Source organism: Bombina bombina, chromosome 2 (assembly GCF_027579735.1).
Source record: "Bombina bombina isolate aBomBom1 chromosome 2, aBomBom1.pri, whole genome shotgun sequence".
Lineage (NCBI taxonomy): Eukaryota > Metazoa > Chordata > Amphibia > Anura > Bombinatoridae > Bombina > Bombina bombina.
In genome coordinates, this window is record NC_069500.1 from 36,321,015 (window position 1) to 36,342,933 (window position 21,919).

Genomic DNA, 21,919 nt, shown 5'->3' on the forward strand with positions numbered 1-21,919 from the left:
GATTACTGTTTAATATCCCTTTAATGATGTTTGTGCTACAAGTCACTTGTGATAGTGATATGCTACAAAATTACAAGCATAAGAAAAAATCTTAGATCTTACAATCACATACACTTTATATATGGATCTTATACTGAAATCCCCAAACTCTCAATATTTCATATTTATTTTTCAAAGACTAGCTAAATATGTTTAAGGCAAGATAATATAGCCTCTTTTTTTGTTCTCATTAGTCCCTCAACTTTTCCCTCATGTTTGATTTCAACTTCAGTCGATGTAGTAATAAATCCGGCTTGGCGCCCATGGGAGCTGGATTTACCGCACGGCTATTGGCTAAGAGGGCTGCTGTAGCAGCTATGAACGGTGATCGATTGAAACACATAAAGGCTCTTTCTACATGAAGTATCTTATACTTCATGAATGAAAGTCCCCTTTGTTTTTTTCAATAGTCAATCCTAGCGTTTGTAAAACGCTTGGATTGACTTTCACTTCCACTTTTCAAAGAAGAGAACAAAAAGGGTGTATGTATAATATAAACAGAAAGAAAAACAACTGAGTGGCTTGTTCTATGACCCATTTACCACCTGGGAGTAGCTTCTTTTAGCCCAAATTGTGCTTTTCAGAGAGGAAAACGTTCCTAATGTATATCAGTCTGTATATATGTCCTAACAAGGTCATTCCAGACCGAAATACCACACAATTCTTCTCTGGACAAGGGAAATGGCAAACCCAGACGATCATTTTGGCCTCCTTTGGGCCCCATCAGTATGGTGCAGCCATATCCCTCTAAACACATTGGGAAAGGAATCCACGTCTGGTTCCCCCCATCACCCTGAACATTAAAGAGAAGTTCATAGTACTAATCCATTTTGCTTTTCTAATATTAGAACTGCAAGATTTTGTGAGAAGTAATTGAATGTTAGCACTGCTTACACTTTTTACATTTCTATGTTTGTGATTTAAATATTTATTAATTTATTATAAAGTTTTTCACATACACTTGTTGATGACCCATATCTTGATTTCATACTTTGTTGAATATGCTAAATTGTTACATCCTGTGTATGCTGCACTATGTAACTTGCATGAATTACTGCAATTCTATTCTACATCAGGAGTCTTTTTATCATTTGATATTCGGGAAGGAATTAATTCCATATTTAAAGCCAGTCCCATCATTTCTGAAATGTATGCATATGTATTTCTCTTGCTAATTTTGTTTTGCTGTAATTTTCCTGGTGATTATTAGTAAAAAAAATTGTGATCTACCATCTTTAATTTACCAGTAATCAATTGCATAAATCTGTTTATGGTGCTAGGAAATTAACAGGATTCAAAATTATTTGTGATTATACCAATTACCCCTGGGATTCCTAACTGGTTTTCACAACGTTTAATGCTTTATTATATAAACATTTTACATCAGTTTGAAGAAGCTTGTTCATATATACAGTTTTCTGCTATTTCCCTTCAGAGCTCTATTCATTTTATGTTCGTAACAATCTACCATCCACTTCTCAACTTACTTGGTTTCTTTATTTTCTCACAGTCCCGATGGTAGTAGCAGCAGGTACGGCTCCTCTGGCAATGTCAGCCAAGGAAGTTCTCAGCTCAGTGAACTGGACCATTGTCATGAAAGCCTTCATTCTTTTGAACTAGAAGAAGAACGCCAGGAATCAAATTTCATTTTTCGTACCTCTGCCAATGTGAGAAAAAGTGATCAAGAATGGTACCGTGAGCATGAAACAGAAAAAGAGGTCGTTCCTCAGGCTGATGAGTCAGTTATTAAAGATGTTCCAACCAAAATAAATTCAGAGCTTGATACTCCAAGAGATGTTGTGCTTGATCGTCCAAGAGATGTTGTGCTTGATCGTCCAAGAGATGTTGTGATTGAGAAACAAGAGAGGTAAGGCCCCATGGTACATTGATTTATGATATACAAGTTATTGTATGTTCAGTTTGCTCAGGAAATAATTTACACTGGATGGAGGATGATTATGTAAGTTCAAAGTACCTGCTACTTGGTAGAAAATCATTAGACAAACTTTTTCTAAAGGATTGTGATCAACCTCATTGTTTTTTTCAGTTATATTTAAAAATAAATATCACAGGAATATAAAATATTTGAATTTTTAAAGTCTGTATTTTTATAAAACAATGTTGTGTACCCTTTGCAATCTATACTGGTTTAACAGATGTGCTCACCAAGTTGGGATTAAGCAAGGCGTTCTGAAGCATTGTATGTATTTATTTATTAAACTGAATACATTTTAGATACGGGGGTAGATACAGGTATCATGAATTCAGAGCACAAATAGTAAATTATAACTGCACATTTAAATAAAGGCCTTTTATATTAATTTCACTTTTCTTTAGTCCATTAGATATTTATAGGCTTAGACATCTCAAAAATTAAAAAACTGAGTTTCAAACTCATCGAAATCTTTCACAATCCATTTCTGATTTATTTATAAACACACACAGTGTTTTTCAAATCAACACATCCTGCCAGTTGCAATTTTCTTTTTCTAAATCTCTCTTCCTTTTCTTTTGTTTAATTTTTTTTTTTTTAATTCTGACATCCACAAGTCTATTAGCAGAAAAAGCACCTGCATCCTATGTATTATCCGCGGATTAATATTTTGGCAAGATCTATGAGTGTTGAGTTTGACACTTATGGCCTGATAAACAAAAACTAACTGGCCTTCACATACTGTGCATATTTAAATAAACTTCTCTCAAGGTAAAATTTGAGTTTTTAAACATTTTTGAGGGACCACACCGTTCTGACAATTCTTAGATATTGTCACCTGAGGAGAGAACTTTAGATTATCGGGCCCTGAGTGTCTACCATCTAGGTGTCATTAAATAAATCGGATGTGGTTGTCAAAAGATCATTATGTTTGTGGATTATATAGGGGTCTTAACTCCACCTTTTCCCTAGATCAATCCATAAATCAGTGTGTAAAAGGTTTGGGGAATTTTTTGAAAAAAGAGACATCGATCCAGTAAATGTGGCTTTTACCCAAGTTATGTTTTTAGGTTTTCATTATACTATTGTTTTTTTTTAAGATGTTCATATCTTTCTTTGCTTGTTTTTAGTTATCATGAAGAAGTTGGTCCTCCACCATTTTCACCTGCCAAAGCTCGCTGGCTTAGAGCCATCAATAAAGTACGGGTCCAGATGCAAGAGGTATGTAGCTAATAAACAAAACCTTAAATCTGTCACTGATTAATATTCTGTGGTTTTAGTATGTTTTAAAATAATCGTTGTCCAGCATTTTTGTATGTGCCTTTAAAGAGTAATAATTTTGAACCGGGTTCTGACATTTTATTACCCTGTAAGAAAATAACCTTGACCCTGTGCAGTTATTTTTTTTTTATATCATACATAAGAAACTTACGGCTAGATTATGAGTTTTGTCTGTAATGGTGTGCGGTGCTAACGAGCAGTTTATGCTCACCGCTCACCTACAATCAGCGCTTGTATTACGGGTTTTTTTACAAACCCGGCGTTAGCCGCAGAAAAGTGAGCGGAGAGCAAAATTTTGCTCCACATCTAACCTCAATACCAGCGCTGCTTACGTTAGCGGTGAGCTGGCTAAACGTGCTCGTGCACGATTTCCCCATAGGAATCAATGGGGGAGAGCCGGCTGAAAAAAAACCAAGACCTGCAAAAAAGCAGCGTTCATCTCCTAACGCAGCCTCATTGATTCCTATGGGGAAATAAAAGTTATGTCTACACCTAGCACCCTAACATGAACCTCGAGTCTAAACACCCCATATCTTACACTTATTAACCCCTAATCTGCCGCCCCCGACATCGCCGACACCTGCATTATATTATTAACCCCTAATCTGCTGCCCCCAACATCGCTGATACCTACATTTTATTTATTAACCCCTGCTCTGCCACCCCAATCTACACTTATTAACCCCTAGTCTGCCGCCCCCAACGTCGCCGCCACTATAATAAACATATTAACCCCTGAACCGAAGTCTAACCCTAACCCCCCTAACTTAAATATAATTTAAATAAATCTAAATATATATTACTATCATTAACTAAATTATTCCTTTAAAACTAAATACTTACCTATAAAATAAACCCTAAGCTAGCTACAATATAACTAATAGTTACATTGTAGCTAGCTTAGGATTTATTTTTATTTTACAGGCAACTTTGTATTTATTTTAACTAGGTAGAATAGTTATTAAATAGTTATAAACTATTTAATAGCTACCTAGTTAAAATAAAGACAACTTTATCTGTAAAATAAAACCTAACCTAAGTTACAATTACACCTAACACTACTCTATAATTAAATGAATTCTCTAAATTAACTACAATTAAATGCAATTAAATACAATTATCTAAAGTACGAAAAAAAACCCACTAAATTAGAGAAAATAATAAAATAATTACAAGTTTTTTAAACTAATTACACCTAATCTAATCCCCCTAATAAAATAAAAAAGCCCCCCAAAATAATAAAAAGCTCTACCCTATACTAAATTACAAATAGCCCTTAAAAAGGGCCTTTTGCGGGGCATTGCTCCAAAGTAATCAGCTCTTTTACCTGTAAAAAAAAGTACAATACCCCCCCAACATTAAAAACCACCACCCACACACCCAACCCTACTCTAAAACCCACCCAATCCCCCCTTAATAAAACCTAACACTAACCCCTTGAAGATAACCCTACCTTGAGAAGTCTTCACCCAACCGGGCCGAAGTCCTCAACGAAGCCGGGCAAAGTGGTCCTCCAGACGGGCAGAAGTCTTCATCCAAGCCGACATCTTCTATCTTCATCCATCCGGCGCGAAGCGGGTCCGTCTTCAAGACATCCGACGCGGAGCATCCTCTTCATCCGACGACTAACACAGAATGAAGGTACCTTTAAGTGACGTCATCCAAGATGGTGTCCCTTCAATTCCGATTGGCTGATAGAATTCAATCGGAATTAAGGTAGAAAAAAATCCTATTGGCTGATGCAATCAGCCAATAGGATTGAACTGGCATTCTATTGGCTGATTGGAACAGCCAATAGAATGCCAGCTCAATCCTATTGGCTGATTGGATCAGCCAATAGGATTGAACTTCAATCCTTTTGGCTGATTGCATCAGCCAATAGGATTTTTTCTACCTTAATTCCCACTGGCTGATAAAATTCTATCAGCCAATCGGAATTGAAGGGACGCCATCTTGGATGAGGTCACTTAAAGGTACCTTCATTCTGTGTTTAGTCGTTGGATTAAGAGGATGCTCCGCGTTGGATGTCTTGAAGATGGACCCGCTCCGCGCCGGATGGATGAAGATAGAAGATGCCGTCTGGATGAAGACTTCTGCCCGTCTGGAGGACCTCTTCTTCCCGGCTTGGATGAAGACTTCTGCTCGTCTGAAGGACCACTTCGCCCGGCTTCGTTGAGGACTTCGGCCCGGTTGGGTGAAGACTTCTCAAGGTAGGGTAATCTTCAAGGGGTTAGTGTTAGGTTTTATTAAGGGGGGATTGGGTGGGTTTTAGAGTAGGGTTGGGTGTGTGGGTGGTGGGTTTTAATGTTGGGTGGGTATTGTACTTTTTTTTACAGGTAAAAGAGCTGATTACTTTGGGGCAATGCCCCGCAAAAGGCCCTTTTAAGGGCTATTTGTAATTTAGTATAGGGCAGGGCTTTTTATTATTTTGGGGTTTTTTTTAATTTTATTAGGGGGATTAGATTAGGTGTAATTAGTTTAAAAAACTTGTAATTATTTTATTATTTTCTGTAACTTAGTGTTTGTTTTTTTCCGTACTTTAGATAATTGTATTTAATTGTATTTAATTGTAGTTAATTTAGGGAATTAATTTAATTATAGTGTAGTGTTAGGTGTAATTGTAACTTAGTTTAGGTTTTATTTTACAGGTAAATTTGTCTTTATTTTAACTAGGTAGCTATTAAATAGTTAATAACTATTTATTAACTATTCTACCTAGTTAAAATAAATACAAAGTTGCTTGTAAAATAAAAATAAACCCTAAAATAGATACAATGTAACTATTAGTTATATTGTAGCTAGCTTAGGGTTTATTTTATAGGTAAGTATTTAGTTTTAAATAGGAATAATTTAGTTAATTGTAGTTATTTTATTTAGTTTTATTTAAATTATATTTAAGTTAGGGGGGTGTTAGGGTTAGGATTAGACTTAGATTTAGGGGTTAATAACTTTAATATAGTGGCAGCGACGTTGGGGGTGACAGATTAAGGGTTAATAAATGTAGGTAGGTGTCGGCGATGTCCGGTTCGGCAGATTAGGGGTTAAAAATTTTATTTTAGTGTTTGCGATGTGGGGGGCCTCGGTTTAGGGGTTAATAGGTAGTTTATGGGTATTAGTGTACTTTTTAGCACTTTAGTTAAGAGTTTTATGCTACAGCGTTAGCCCATAAAACTCTTAACTACTGACTTTAAAATGCAGTACAAGACTTGACAGTAAAGGGTGTACCGCTCACTTTTTGGAAGACTCGTAATACCGGTGCTATGCAAGTCCCATTGAAAAAATAGGATACGCAATTGACGTAAGTGGACTTGCGGTATTTTCGAGTCTCGACGAAAAAGTGAGCGGTACACCTGTACCTTCAAAACTCATAATACCAGCGGGCATTAAAAAGCAGCATTGTGACCTCTCAACGCTGCTTTTTAAGGCTAACGCAAGACTCGTAATCTAGCAGTTAGTTTTTGAAGTATAGTTTATGGTCTTTCATATAAAGTTTTTATACCTAATTATATTATTGCTAAACATTGCTTAAATGATGGTTTTACTGTTACTAAGTTAGGCTGTCACCAGAAAGGATGGTGTGTCTAGTATTTGCTGCTGGTGTTTTCTTTTTCTATATTTTAGTCAGTTTGTGCTTGTAAAAGAGAGAGGAAATTTGTATTTCTTTCATGAGATGTGTCAACGAGGCATCACATGTGGGATTAAAGTCCAGTCCTACAGGAAGAGGCTAAACACCCCACACAACAGAGCTTTAATCCCTCCTACTTTACCATGATTCCTTAATAAAACTTTTGGCCCCCAGCAAGGAATGATCATGAAATTTGAAGTGCTGATCTATGCACCAATTGATCATTCTTATACTGATCTGAGACCCGATATCCCCCTCAGAAAACCAGGAATAGGACAGAAGGGTATAAAGGAATACATTGGGAGTGGGAGTAATTCTCCAACGGGAGTTTGTCACTTACATGTTCAATTGCAGCCTGCAGACAAACAATCTGTGAAAAATATTGATCATTTTTTGGGACTTCTTTAAATAATGTATCTCCCTTCCTGGTTTCTGAGCTAATTAGCAAGGAATGGAACAAACAAGGCATTCCCTTTGTTCCCTTTGCCAAATTCAAAACCATGTTTCCTTTACCCTCTGAAAAAATGAAGGCATGGGAGAATATTCCAAAGATGGACAGTGCTATTTCAACTTTGACTAGGCAGTCTACAATTCTTTTAGAGGACAGTGCCTCTTTTAAATATCCTTTGGATATAAAAATGTAAGGTTTCCTCAGGAGATCCTTTCAGCTTGCAGGCTATATATTTCCTCCAGCTTTTAGTGTGGTCTTCGTATCTTCTTCTGCAGTATGGTGTGACAACATCGCTTACCTTATATCCCAAGAAGCTCCCCTTGACAAAATTCAGGAATGCTTGAGGTTGGTTGTGAGTAATCTCATTTAAAGCTATTGAAATAACTTACATAAATACACAACTTGCATAAATGCAAATAGTGTTGCTATGGTTGTTCTGGCTTAAAGAGCCTTATGGCTGAAGTCATGGTCTGCTGATATAATATGTAAAGGCAGACTTTCCTTCCCATTTCAGGGAAAGGTGTTGTTTGGCCCTGGACTGGATGCTGTCATTGCTTTAATCACTGGAGGTAATGGAGCTTTCTTGCAGCAAGACAAAAAAGCTAAGGGCGGGGTTAAGTCTGGTGGATGATATCACTCGGCTTTTTATTCCAAGGTCCAAAGATCCTCCTCTTCCGTGTTTCAGAAGTCAGATTACCTCCAAGTCCACATGGTTCCTCTTGGTTTAAGACCAAAAAAAAAAAAATATGTCCCTTCCTCTAAATTGGCATGAAGGTGCTGCCTACATTCTGTTCTTGTTGGGGCAGACTGAACTTTTTTCAAGAGCCTTTAAAAAATTTGAGTTCTCATAGGCTTTCAGTCTCACCCTTCTCTAGGAAGATTTCTCATGTTCCAAAAGATTATTTTTTATCTACCATAGACTAGAAAGATGCCTATTTTGCATATTCCTATTCATAGTGCTATTACAACATTTCTCAGATTTGCCTTTTGGTCTGGCACAATTGTCCTCAAACCAGCCTTGGTGTTTTCCTCTCAGTTAGGACTTTCTCTCTCAAGGTCCACTCTTCCAAGATCTCAAATCTCTCAATTTGATGGCATGGCAATTGAAGGTCTGATTTTGTCTCACAGAAGTTTTTTTTTTTTGATCAAGTGATAGACACTTTGATTAAGGCCATATAAGATAAGGTCTTAGCAGCCTGTTCCCTTAAAGGCTACATTTATGCCCTTTCAGTCTTATATCATAAGGAGATTTCGAGACTTCCTGACATTCAAGCCTTTGTTCAAGATTTGGTCAGGATAAAACCAGTTATCAGGCCTGCTACTCCTCTGTGGAACCTTAACTTGATTTTGAGGGTTTCTTCAGGCTCAGACGTTTGAACCTATTCAAAGTCTCGACATTCAACTGTTGTTTTAATAGGTTCTCTTAGCCATTTCCTCACCCAGAAGAGCATCTAAACTTTCTTCTCTAGCATGTGATTCTCCTTACCTGATTTACTACACTTTCATTCCTAAGGTTGTTTCTTCTGAAAACCTCAATTAGGACATTTTAGTCCCATCTCTCTGTCTAGCACCAAAAAATGCTAAATAGAGACTACTTCATAACTTGAAATTTTATCTTGTCCCCAGCAAGGGACAGAAAGCTACTGCTATAATCTTGGCAGGGTGGCTTAAAGTTTTAATTCGCGTAGCGTACCTAGTGACAATAAAGTCTCCCCCTGAATGAATTACTGCTGATTCTACCAGAAAAAATTGCCTCTCTTAAAAATTAAGCTATCATTAAACAGCGCAATTAAATTAAATTGCGCAAGGCAGCTACTTGGTCATCTTTTCATACCATTACCGAATTCTACCATTTTGGAATGTTTGCCCTTTTCTGAGTCTGCTTTTGGTATGAAGGTGCTACAGGTTGCAGTGCCTGTTCTATTACCTGCCTTAACTGTTTTTTCCTCCCTTTTTCATTGTGGTCTTGTGGACTTCACAGCTTGGGTACATGATAACAAATGTGATGGTTCGTGGATTCTCACCATCTTATAAAAGAAAAAAAAAAATTATGCTGCCTGATTAAGTTTTCATGATGGTGAGACTCCACGAAACCTGCCCCTGTTTTTTCAATAACAGTTGGCAGCAGTACCAGTTTCTTTTACTCTTCTTTTCCATTCATATTTTTTCCTTTCTCTTGGCCATATGTATGACTAGGAATCATGGGAAAGTGGGGGGGAATTAAAGTTCTGTTGTGTGGGGTGTTTGCCCGCCTCCTGTTTGATTAGAGTTTAATCCTATATGTGATTGCTCATGGACTCTCACCAGTATGAAAGAAATTAATTTATCGGGTAAGAATAAATTATGCTTTTGTTTTTCATAGTGTATCTATCAGACTTCAAAAATTATCAGGTGTCATTTTGGCTGTGGATAGGTGTGGAAGTCGCACCTAACACACACTTTGCTGTGTGCACCAATGCTGTAGGCTAGGTTCAGTGTCTGGATCTTATATATGTGGATATATATATATATATATATATATATATATATATATACACACACACACACACGCGCGTGTGCGTATTTCATTACTTTCAGCATTTAGCACTCCTTAATTAAATGGGCACTTAAAATTTAAAAGGAGCATTTTATGAAATTCTTTAAAAAACAAACAAACGATGTAGCATCTGAAAGAGGCTGGAGATTTCCAATGGTAGCAGCAGGATTAAGGTGTGGATTTTTAATTATTAATCAGTCAGATGGGGGCCTTATAGGATTATGGTGTTACCTAAGAAGTCACATGTTTTAAGAGCGTTGCTGTGCTGGTAATAATTTGGTTTGTTTGGTGCTTGCACTGCATGGGTAGCGTAGTGGGCCTGCATGTTAGTAGCGGCAATGCCTATGCAGTTTGGGTATAATGCAGGTCACTGTTATGCTATATTACTACAGAGAGGGGTTTGGGGGAATCATAGGATCTTCTTAAAGTAGCTATATTATATAGCATGCACTGGAAACTCTGTGTTGGGAAAAGTTTGAGGTGTCCTCACTGTTATTCTTCCTGTGGTTAGACTTTACACCAGGTGAATACAGATGTAATAAAAGAAGAAATTGAGACTGAATTGTGTCGCTACCTCAAAATGCATTAAGCAGTTGTCATTGAAAACATTACCAGGATTTGAATTGCTTGCATGTTGCAACTGTTTGCAATGGTTACCAGTCCGGCCAGAGATCATAACAACATAATAGACAGGGACACCTGTTCTAATTTTAACCAGCTCTCAAAATCCTTAGTTTAAAATCTTTAAAAAAACTTAAAATCATACTACTTAACTGTCGCTAATGAATGGTGGGAAGGATGGGAGGGAGTTAAATAACTGAACTGTTACTCTACCCCAATACAGGGGATACCGGGCATTGGTCCCAATTAGAGCTGGTCATTAAAACGGTATAATCTAACTCCTCCTAACTCCACGGTATTATTTCTTTGTATTCACAAAGTACCAAGCAACATTGTAACTCTTTATAAAAAGTGCAACAAGTCTCAACAGAGTTGTGTTTTTAAATCTTTTTTTCTGGCAAAATATATGATAGATCATTATTTAAGCTGTCATTTTATTTAACTCATTATTAAAAGTTACATTTCCTATTTATGTGCTATAAGAGCCTAATCTATAAATAGGGTTATTGCGTGTGTAACATAAGACATCTTGCCCATGTATGCGTCAGACAAACCCAAGGACCATGTGTATGGAGACTAACATTCATGACACTGAATTGGCACTGAGCACAGTCACATTCATGTATTTTGTTCAGAGCAAGTCATACCTTATGGTACTATTGCATGATGATCCTGGTCTCTGCAGGAAGCTTGCCAAGGGATCAGCTGAGCACAAATCCATCTGAATATCATTTTATATTGCAAGTAATAAGATTCATGCTAGTAAGTGGTCCTTCTACAGTTGTGTTTTTTATATTTCGTGATAATCAAAATCAAAAAACGTTAAAGGGACAGTAAAGTCAAAATTAAACTTTCATGATTCAGATAGAGCATTCAATTTTTAACAACTTTCTAATTTGCTCCTATTCATTTTTATTTGTTCTTTTTTTATTTTTATTTGAAAAATCATCAATGTAAGCTTAGGAGCGAGCAAATTTTTGTTTCAGAACGCTGGGTAGCACTTGCTGATTGGTGGCTACTTTAAGCAACAATCAGCAGTTGCTACCTAGGTGCTGAACCAAAAATGGACCGGCTCCTAAGCTTAGATTCATGTTTTTTAAATAAAGATACCAAAGGCACAGGAAAAAAATGATAATAAGTAAAATAGTAAATTAGAAAGTTGCTTAACATTGCTGCACTATCTGAATCATGAAAGAAAACATTTGAGTTTCATATCCCTTTAATGTTGCCAGGTATTTTTTTGAAAAGCAGAGATCTTCATGCATTTCCTTGTAGCAATTGTTTGGGTAAACCGAGAAGGATTCTTCTTACTCCTTCCTGGCTCAAGGCAACGTCGTGTTTTAGATCTTGGTCGTGGGGCAGAACAGAATTACTGGCTTCTATCTCAGGTCCCCAATCTTCTGCTTCAGCGAAAAAAAATTTGCCGAGATCTAAGATTGCTTGTACCATATCATGATTACCGAATCATTGGTTCTTCAGATACAGTAGTTTACATTTTTCCAAAGTAACATAAACCAGAGCAATTTTGTAGCAGATTATATATATTTTTAGTGGCTTATTCTTTTAAAAAAAGAGAAAAGAATTATAATAAAAACAATAATAAAAGCTTGAGGATGTCTGTGTGATTTTCTAGCCAGTAGTCTAAAGAAGGAGCTAAACTGATTTGGTATAGACCTAGTAAGGAAATGTGCTGCTTAATGGTAAGAATTGTTTGCAATTAATTTAGTCCTAACAATAGACAGGCGTATTATGAAAAGGTTGCTTGTAAATATTATAGACCTAAAGGGACATTGGTTTTTCCGTCTTGTATATGAAAGAGAAGAAAATTAAACTTTTCAAAAATATTTTTGCATTAATAAATGTTTATAAAAGTTAATACCTAGTGTCATGAGATGCAGGACATATGCAGGACACAGCAATGATGGTACAACTCTATTTTATTACAGAGCACAAAAAAGATACATTTAGTCAGGTTGATTTCACTAACTAACTGCGACACAGACTACCGGACCTAAGCCCCGCCCCCAACTAGTGACATCACATCCTGCTCTCATCACATCTTCCCCTTTTTCAAAGGCGAAGCATACATTTGAATATAACAAATAACAAGGTATACGAACAGAGTATACAACAACATTTTTTTTCCGAACAATATATAAACAAATATGTTCAGAAAATATAAACACATAAATTACATCCTGACTTGGACATAGGGGTAGACTACCCTAGTCCACAGTGACCATGGGATTATTCTGCCCATACTTCCGGTTACTGTTCTAGCTAAAGTCAGTCCCTATAACGGGCCGGAAGTCTCACCACTCTTCCGCTTGATGTAACTTTGCATGGACTGTCCTCTGATACAGAAGATGGTGAATTAGAGTCCGCTGGAGGCAAAGATATATCCCCGCTGTGATCTTGCTGAGGGGAAGGCACCTCTCTTAGAACAGGGGATCCCACCGGTGGTGGTACTGAGGCATCCAGTTCCAGACTCTCAGGTACAGGCTGAAGATGTCTTCGGTTACGGCGTGTAACCGTCCCTCCCTCAGTAAGGACTGTATATGACCTTGGTTCTGGAGAACGGCCAACTACCGTAGCAGGCGTCTTCCATTTCTTCTCATCATCCAGTTTAATTCTGACAGTTTGCCCCGCATTCAGTTCCTGTAAGGGCCTGAAAGAATGACTCCTGTCGTAGAAGAAACGATAACCCTTTTTGGCCTCTTCATCCCTCCTAAGGACTTCGTCCCGAGGAACAGGGCCAGGCGGCTTGAAGACACCCATTGAGGGTGAAGTGGTGCGAATCTGGCGTCCTAGCATCAGCTGTGCCGGGCTAAACTCGGTAGCTTGAATGGGCGTCGCCCTGTATGACAAGGGGGCCAGGTACGGCTCAGATTGCTTTAGAATGAATTTTGTTGTTTGAACTGCCCTTTCAGCCATTCCATTGGCCTGCGGATAATGTGGACTTGACGTGGAATGTACAAAGTCATATTCCCTGCTGAAAGCACTGAACTCTGTAGAAGCGAACTGCATACCATTATCACTCACCAGCTCCATTGGAATACCCCACCGGGCGAACAAGCTCTTCAGGAGAATGATAACGGCTTGACTTGTGATATCATTCAGGGGTGCAACTTCCAAATACCTGGAATAGTAGTCGATCACAACAAGGAACTTTTTTCCATGCAGTTCACACAAATCAGCAGCTATTTTCTGCCACGGCCCCGCAGGCAGCGGAGTAGAAATCAAGGGCTCCCTTCTCTGAGTAGGCCGGCGTTCCCGGCAAAAGGCACATTTAGACACGTGATTTGCAATGTCGGAGCTGATCCCAGGCCACCACACAGCTGTAGCTTCCCTTTCTCTGCACTTTGTAATGCCTAAGTGGCCATCGTGAATCCTGTTTAACATCTCCTTCCTCGTGCTGACAGGAATTACAATGCGGTCTTGGAACAGCACCAGCCCCTCCACCTCCGTGAGCTGCGACCGCTCTGGCTGGTAAGCACTTAAAGACATCCAGGCTGCCCGGCTCTCGGGCCAGCCTTCTTTTATGTACCTTATAGCTTCTTGCAGATCTGTGTCCAAATATGTCTCTTTCTTTATCTCTTCCAGTTTCCTTGAAGAAATGGACTTAGAGGCCAGAACTGAATCAACATACACTTTCACATCAGATTCTGTGGAGGATTCTTCAGCAGCAGCCAGCGGGAGCCTGGATAGTGTATCCGCCACAACCAGTTGTTTCCCCGGCACATGCACTGCCTGAACATTGAACCTGAGCAGTCTCATTAAAAGTCTCTGGCATCTCAAGGGTGTTTTGTCAAAATCATAAGAGTTGATTAGAGGGACTAGCGGTTTGTGGTCAGTTTCCAGACTAAATTTCTCCAAACCCACTAGATAACGCTGAAAGCGCTCACAGGCCCAAACTGCAGCCAGGGACTCTCTCAATTTGAGCGTATTTTGACTCCGCAGCCGTCAGTGTGTGGGAACAGTAGGTGATGGGCTGTAGTTTATTCTCATTTAACTGCAGGAGTGCAGCCCGCAACCCATAACTGCTTGCATTGGCACTAACCACAGTCTTTTTTGAAGCGTCGTAGAAACCCAGCACTGGGGCAGACCCAGTGAACATGACTAAGGGATAACCACCCGAAACGTCGTTCTATTTTACCTGCTCCTACTATGTGTTTAATAAAGGAACTTTTTATATGAGAAGTGGTGCTGCTGCATTCTTTGAAGATTTTGGATACTGTTTGGATCCTTGCAGTGATCCTATGCTAGCTTGCACACACCTTGGGTCTGAGTGCTGGATTTCAATCTCATTTACTGGGGCAGACCCCAGCAGGGACTTGGCCTGCAGAAAAGCTTTTTCTTGTGAAGGTCCCCAGACCCAGGCAACGTCTTTCTTAAGCAACTCTATGATAGGGTGTAAAACTGTTGATAAATCTGGAAGAAACTTGCCCAAGTAATTTACAAGGCCCAATATCTGTCTCAGCTCATGTACATCAGAAGGACTTTTCATCTGTTCAATAGCACGAATTTTCTCGGGGTCTGGCTTGATGCCATCCCCATTGATGATATGCCCAAAGTAGCATAATTCAGTTTTCCTAAAATTACATTTTTCTTTATTCAGCTTTAGCCCAGACTCTTTGATTGCCTGTAGCACACAACTTAAACGCTGATCATGCTCCTCCACTGTAGACCCATGCACTAGAATGTCGTCCATGACGACCGCTGTGCCCACGTGGTCACTCAGGAGAGAACTCATTTCCCTTTGAAAGATTTCAGGAGCGGAGGATATCCCAAAGGGGAGTCTGCAGAAGCAGAACCGACCTACCGGTGTGATAAAGGTAGTCAGATTGCAGCACTTTGGATCCAGGGGGATCTGCCAAAAGCCGCTAGAAGCGTCTAATGTGGAAAAGAACTTCGCCCCAGCCAACTTTGGAGCTATATCTTCTAATGTCGGCAGCACAAATCTCTCTCTCTTCACTGCCTCATTCAACCTTTTCAGGTCCACACAGATGCACACCTTTCCGTTTTTCTTTGCAACTGGAACAATGGGGGCACACCAATCAGTCGCTTCAACAACCTCTTCAATAACCCCCATAGACTTCATGCGCATAAGCTCTTTCTCCACTTGAGGCATGAGCGGGAACGGAATTCTACGAGGAGTAGAAATACTGTATGGGACTGCGTCACCTTAAAGTGCTATACGGACTGGTTTGCAATTTAGTAGGCCCAACTCGCCAAACATATCTTCAGAAATCTCATTCACTCTGGCCACGAGGCCCAAGTCACAGGCTGCTTTTCTGCTCAATAAATTGTTAACACACTGACCTCGAATCACATGCACCCACATGGCGAACTTTCTTTGCTTGTACTCACAGCTGGCAAGAAATTTCCCCACACAATCAATGCGGCCACCAGGACTATGGACATTTGTAGTAACCTTCGCCAGCTGGGGCTGTCAAAGCAGTTTCATAAATTCAGCAAAAGACATTACAGTGATATCTGCTCCTGTGTCAATCTTAAAATCAACTTTGTCTCCCATTACAGTATCTTTCCAATCTTCCTCTGAGCTTGGCTGTTCCACAACGGACCCCACAAAAGACACTTCCTGACCCTCTTGGTCACTGTCCACCTGCATCTCCTTAATGTATTCAGTTTTACACACCACTTCAAAATGGCCCATTCTGTTACATTTTCTGCATCTTTTATCTCTGGCCGGGCATATAACACTCTGATCATGGGCACGGTAGCACCGTGTGCATCGGGCATGTTGCGCCCATCCACTTCTAGGCCTTTCCATTATTTTAGATCTACCGCTCACACTGTGCCTTTCATTAGCAGTTTTCCTGGACTGTTGCACTTCATCCACAATACTCTCAGACCTCAGATCAGCACTCTGCTTTTTCACCAGTTCACTCTGGTGGGCCATCCTTATAGCCCCATCTAATGTTAAATCAGGCTCTAACTGCAGCTTCAGTGAGACTTCAGCATCTGCAATTCCAATAACTATCCTGTCTCTGATTTGCTCTTCTTTAGCAACACCAAACTCACAGAATTCAGCTAATTCATACAGGCTGCGCACAAATGACTCCACAGATTCTCCCACACGCTGATTACGTTTGTGAAAACAAGCTCTCTCATGAATCACATTTCTTTTGGGCACAAAGTGGGCACTGAGTTTATCCATAACTATATCAAAGTTAAATTCTTCCCCTTCTTGGAAAGTAAAAGCATTGAACACTGGCTCCACATCTTTCCCCATAGAGTATAAAAGAGAATTAACTTGTACATCACCACTCTCCTTGTTCAGTTTGGAAGCAATCCTGAAGCGCTGAAACCGCTGACGCCATGTGGGCCAAGCTGCAGGCTGAGAGAAGTCAAAAGGCTCAGGTGGGGTAAACTTTGACATTGCAATCGATCAGGAACAGAAGCACAGGCCAGAACTTCTGACACCATGTCATGAGATGCAGGACACAGCAATGATGGTACAACTCTATTTTATTACAGAGCACAGAAACATACATCTAGTCAGGTTGATTTCACTAACTAACTGCGACACAGACTACCGGACCTAAGCCCCGCCCCCAACTTGTGACATCACATCCTGCTCTCATCACACCTAGTTATATATAACTGTCTGATAGCGACAATTTGCATAGAAAGAAAGTTGATTTATTCACCACAGGAACATCAATTAAAAAAGGCACTGCAATTCATTTTGAGTTTTATTATATGCAATGTACCTTTATTAATCTCTAATTTACTATATTAATCCTGTATATCTGCTATTCTGTTTTTACAGGTTAATTGCATTTGGTTGCTTGGTGTGTTTTGTGTTATGTTATAAACTCCTGTTTCCATGCCCATATTTAATGCCCGTCATAAAACAATGTAATAATCTTTTTCAAATGATGAATTTGTTAGTTGCTTTCTATCAGAAGTGCATATTAAAATATGTGAATGAAATTTGTTGATATCCAGCCTGTGTGGATGACGGTACCCTTTAGGGTTTTGCTTGCAACTTGAAGGTGTGCAGCTTAAAGGGACACTAAACCCAACATTTTCTGTCATGATTCAGATAGAGTGTGCAAATTTGAGCAACTTTCTAATTTACTCCTACTATCAATTTTTCTTCGTTCTCATGCAATCTTTATTTTAAAAATCAGGAATGTAAGCTTAAGATCCCGCCCATTGTTGATTCAGCACCTTGGTAGCCCTTGTTTGTTGGTGGCTAAATGTAGCAAACCAATCAGAAAGCTCTCCCCAGGTGCTGATTCAAAAATTGGCCGGTTCTTAAGCTTACATTCCTGCTTTTTCAAATAAATATAGAAAGAGAACAAAGAAAAATTGACTATAGGAGTAAATTAGAAAGTTGCTTAAAATTGCTGCTCTATCTGAATCATGAAAAAAAACATTTGGGTGTAGTATCCCTTTAAGAAAGAATTGTAGAAATTAGCACTTCATAAAGTGTATGATTTCCAAATACATCACTCAAAACCTTGGTTATCTAGACCTTAACAACACTCACTAACAACACTAACAACACTCACTAACAACACTCACTAACAACACTCACTAACAACACTCACTAACAACACTCACTAACAACACTCACTAACAACACTCACTAATATAAGTCATTACTGATAATTCTATTTAAAGACATATATTTTTAAAGTTTAGGATTATACTTCCCCATTTTGATGGTGGGTTATTTTTAATTCATTTTGTCTCTCCATTTTTCTTTTAAATGAATATTATAGTGGTGAAATGACACACTCTAGTTCATTGTAGTGAAGAAATGACACACTCTAGTTCATTGTAGTGAAGAAATGACACACACTATATTTTTCCCCACTGCGCTGTGGAACTGTGTTTAATGCCTGCAAAGGTGTTAAACACGCAGATTAAGTTTCGCTCAGAGGTACAGAGCAGAAAATAACCAGTGAGACCATCAGTAATAGCATAGTACAGAACTGACAATCACCCATTGAGTTTAGAAGCTCTTGCGTGCGACTTTACCTCTTTGTTTCATGACATTGCATGACATAAACACATACAGTTCCACAGCGAGTATTGGAAACATTAAATGCTGTATATAGCATTAACCAGTGCTGTAAATGTTATCAATGCTTTGGGATGGAATCGTTTCTGTAACGGTTCCTATTCTTTCCTAGAGTGTTTACTCCATTGGTTTTGGCCTATCACACCGGATTTATATTGATGAGCTTGTTCTGTTATATTTAAGATTTGTTAAAATGTTACTTAGAAATTTGTTTTGTTAAATATAAAATGTATACAATGAAAGGAGACATCTTTTCTATATTGTATCGTTAACATTTTTAAATCTGTTTATTCATATTGAAAGCTGTATACGGGAATTGTTTCTGAACGTATAGTACATAACAAAATGCTGGCAATATAGTTGACATTGGCACTTTACTTGCTTTGTTTGTCCTCTCTGGGGAGCGTGGAAAAAAGCACAGTTATTACACAAATGAAGAGTGGTTTAACGTCTTTAAGGATTAAAAAAAAAATCTATTTTGTTATGATGAACTATTATTCCAATTCTCAGATTATTCCAATTCTCAGAATATTCCAGGTGTCTGTATTTAGGGAAATAAATAGAGTCAGAATATTAAACTTTAAAATGAATTACATGTCCTCATTGTGTAAAAAGTGATGCTGTACTGTCGATAATCCAAAGAGAGTAGAAGTGCTTTGTCTTTACCAAAGTAATCCTCACCAGCGTCCAATCACATCATCAGCTGAACACCAAAATCCTGATAAACAAATATCATTATAACCTGGGCTCGGTACATTTTACATTTAAATTTAATGTGAAACAAAATTATAAGGAGTTGTACTTAGTAACACGTACAGGACGGCAATATATTACAATGTTTAACCAGCTTTTTGTTTCAGCTATAATAATTACTTGCCACACTGTGATGTCTGTTATAAATATCTATTTTTAGTTATTTTCATCAGCAATTAGTAAAGGTGAGAAAGCAATCATTAAATAGTATTTGTTTCTGGGATTCGTAACCTCACTTATACGAATACTGTATGAGGAAACCAACCCCACCCTCCACATTACTGACGGATCTTTTGTTCTATAGTGTTCTTCCTCTTTTTATGAATACATCTAATGTAAGGCAAGGGGACCCTAATACTTCTTTTTTACCTGTCCCCCAAGATTATTTAATGAGTGTTTCTAAATCAGGATGGTATGTGCATGGCTGTACGGTTATCTGTGCTCCCAACTGTGCTATATTGTGCAGGGCTGGTTGTCTTCCCTACTCCTCAGGCTGCTATGTCTTTACCACTGTGCCATATTGTGCAGGGCTGGTTGTCTTCCCTACTCCTCAGGCTGCTATGTCTTTACCACTGTGCCATATTGTGCAGGGCTGGTTGTCTTCCCTACTCCTCAGGCTGCTATGTCTTTACCACTGTGCCATATTGTGCAGGGCTGGTTGTCTTCCCTACTCCTCAGGCTGCTATGTCTTTACCACTGTGCCATATTGTGCAGGGCTGGTTGTCTTCCCTACTCCTCAGGCTGCTATGTCTTTACCACTGTGCCATATTGTGCAGGGCTGGTTGTCTTCCCTACTCCTCAGGCTGCTATGTCTTTACCACTGTGCCATATTGTGCAGGGCTGGTTGTCTTCCCTACTCCTCAGGCTGCTATGTCTTTACCACTGTGCCATATTGTGCAGGGCTGGTTGTCTTCCCTACTCCTCAGGCTGCTATGTCTTTACCACTGTGCCATATTGTGCAGGGCTGGTTGTCTTCCCTACTCCTCAGGCTGCTATGTCTTTACCACTGTGCCATATTGTGCAGGGCTGGTTGTCTTCCCTACTCCTCAGGCTGCTATGTCTTTACCACTGTGCCATATTGTGCAGGGCTGGTTGTCTTCCCTACTCATCAGGCTGCTATGTCTTTACCACTGTACCATATTGTGCAGGGCTGGTTGTCTTCCCTACTCATCAGGCTGCTATGTCTTTACCACTGTACCATCCTGATTTTGGATGTGTAGATGCTGCTGGGACTGTAGTTTTATTATAGTATTGAACAAATGCAAACTCCAGAGCTTGTCTTGTGTATAGTAAAATCTATAATCTGTAGAGGGTTGGATACATTAATAAACTCCGGTGCAAAGTTCTGAGTCCAATAGGATTAGTATGAGCAGTTACAAAGATATAATGTATCAAGCACTAATTAGCAAATGTGTACTAATACTGGACAAAAAGAAAAAATAGCATAAACTAAGCAACTGTGTAGCCAGTCTATTCTGAGTGCTGGGTGTGTGAGCTTCTGTGTAGCCAGTCTATTCTTCGTGCTGGGTGTGTGAGCTTCTGTGTAGCCAGTCTATTCTGAGTGCTGTATGTGTGAGTGTCTGTGTAGCCAGTCTATTCTTCGTGCTGGGTGTGTGAGCTTCTGTGTAGCCACTCTATTCTGAGTGCTGTGTGTGTGAGTGTCTGTGTAGCCAGTCTATTCTGAGTGCTGGGTGTGTGAGCTTCTGTGTAGCCAGTCTATTCTGAGTGCTGGGTGTGTGAGTGTCTGTGTAGCCAGTCTATTCTGAGTGCTGGGATTGTGAGCTTCTGTGTAGCCAGTCTATTCTGAGTGCTGGGTGTGTGAGCGTCTGTGTAGCCAGTCTATTCTGAGTGCTGTTATTGTATGTGTGAGTCTCTGTGTAGCCAGTCTATTCTGAGTGCTGGGATTGTGAGCTTCTGTGTAGCCAGTCTATTCTGAGTGCTGGGATTGTGAGCTTCTGTGTAGCTAGTCTATTCTGAGTGCTGGGATTGTGAGCTTCTGTGTAGCCAGTCTATTCTGAGTGCTGGGTGTGTGAGCTTCTGTGTAGCCAGTCTATTCTGAGTGCTGGGTGTGTGAGCTTCTGTGTAGCCAGTCTATTCTGAGTGCTGGGTGTGTGAGCTTTTGTGTAGCCAGTCTATTCTGAGTGCTGGGTGTGTGAGCTTCTGTGTAGCCAGTCTATTCTGAGTGCTGGGTGTGTGAGCTTCTGTGTAGCCAGTCTATTCTGAGTGCCTGGTGTGTGAGCTTCTGTGTAGCCAGTCTATTCTGAGTGCTGGGTGTGTGAGCTTCTGTGTAGCCAGTCTATTCTGAGTGCTGGGTGTGTGAGCTTATGTGTAGCCAGTCTATTCTGAGTGCTGGGTGTGTGAGTGCCTGTGTAACCCGTCTATTCTGAGTGCCTGGTGTGTGAGCTTCTGTGTAGCCAGTCTATTCTGAGTGCTGGGTGTGTGAGCTTCGGTGTAGCCAGTCTATTCTGAGTGCTGGGTGTGTGAGCTTCTGTGTAGCCAGTCTATTCTTAGTGCTGGGATTGTGAGCTTCTGTGTAGCCAGTCTATTCTGAGTGCCTGTTGTGTGAGCTTCTGTGTAGCCAGTCTATTCTGAGTGCTGGGTGTGTGAGCTTCTGTGTAGCC

The 21,919-nt window shown here is 39.6% G+C and overlaps 1 protein-coding gene across 1 annotated transcript in view; it reads left to right on the plus strand.

Moving 5' to 3' along the window:
- UNC13B (unc-13 homolog B) overlaps positions 1-21,919 on the plus strand; it is a gene marked incomplete in the record, with an annotated part of 1,551,453 nt that overhangs the window by 636,802 nt on the left and 892,732 nt on the right. Inside the window, 2 exon segments of the mRNA XM_053701016.1 lie at positions 1,550-1,906; positions 3,103-3,193. Of these exon segments, the coding sequence (XP_053556991.1) occupies positions 1,550-1,906; positions 3,103-3,193 (448 nt within the window).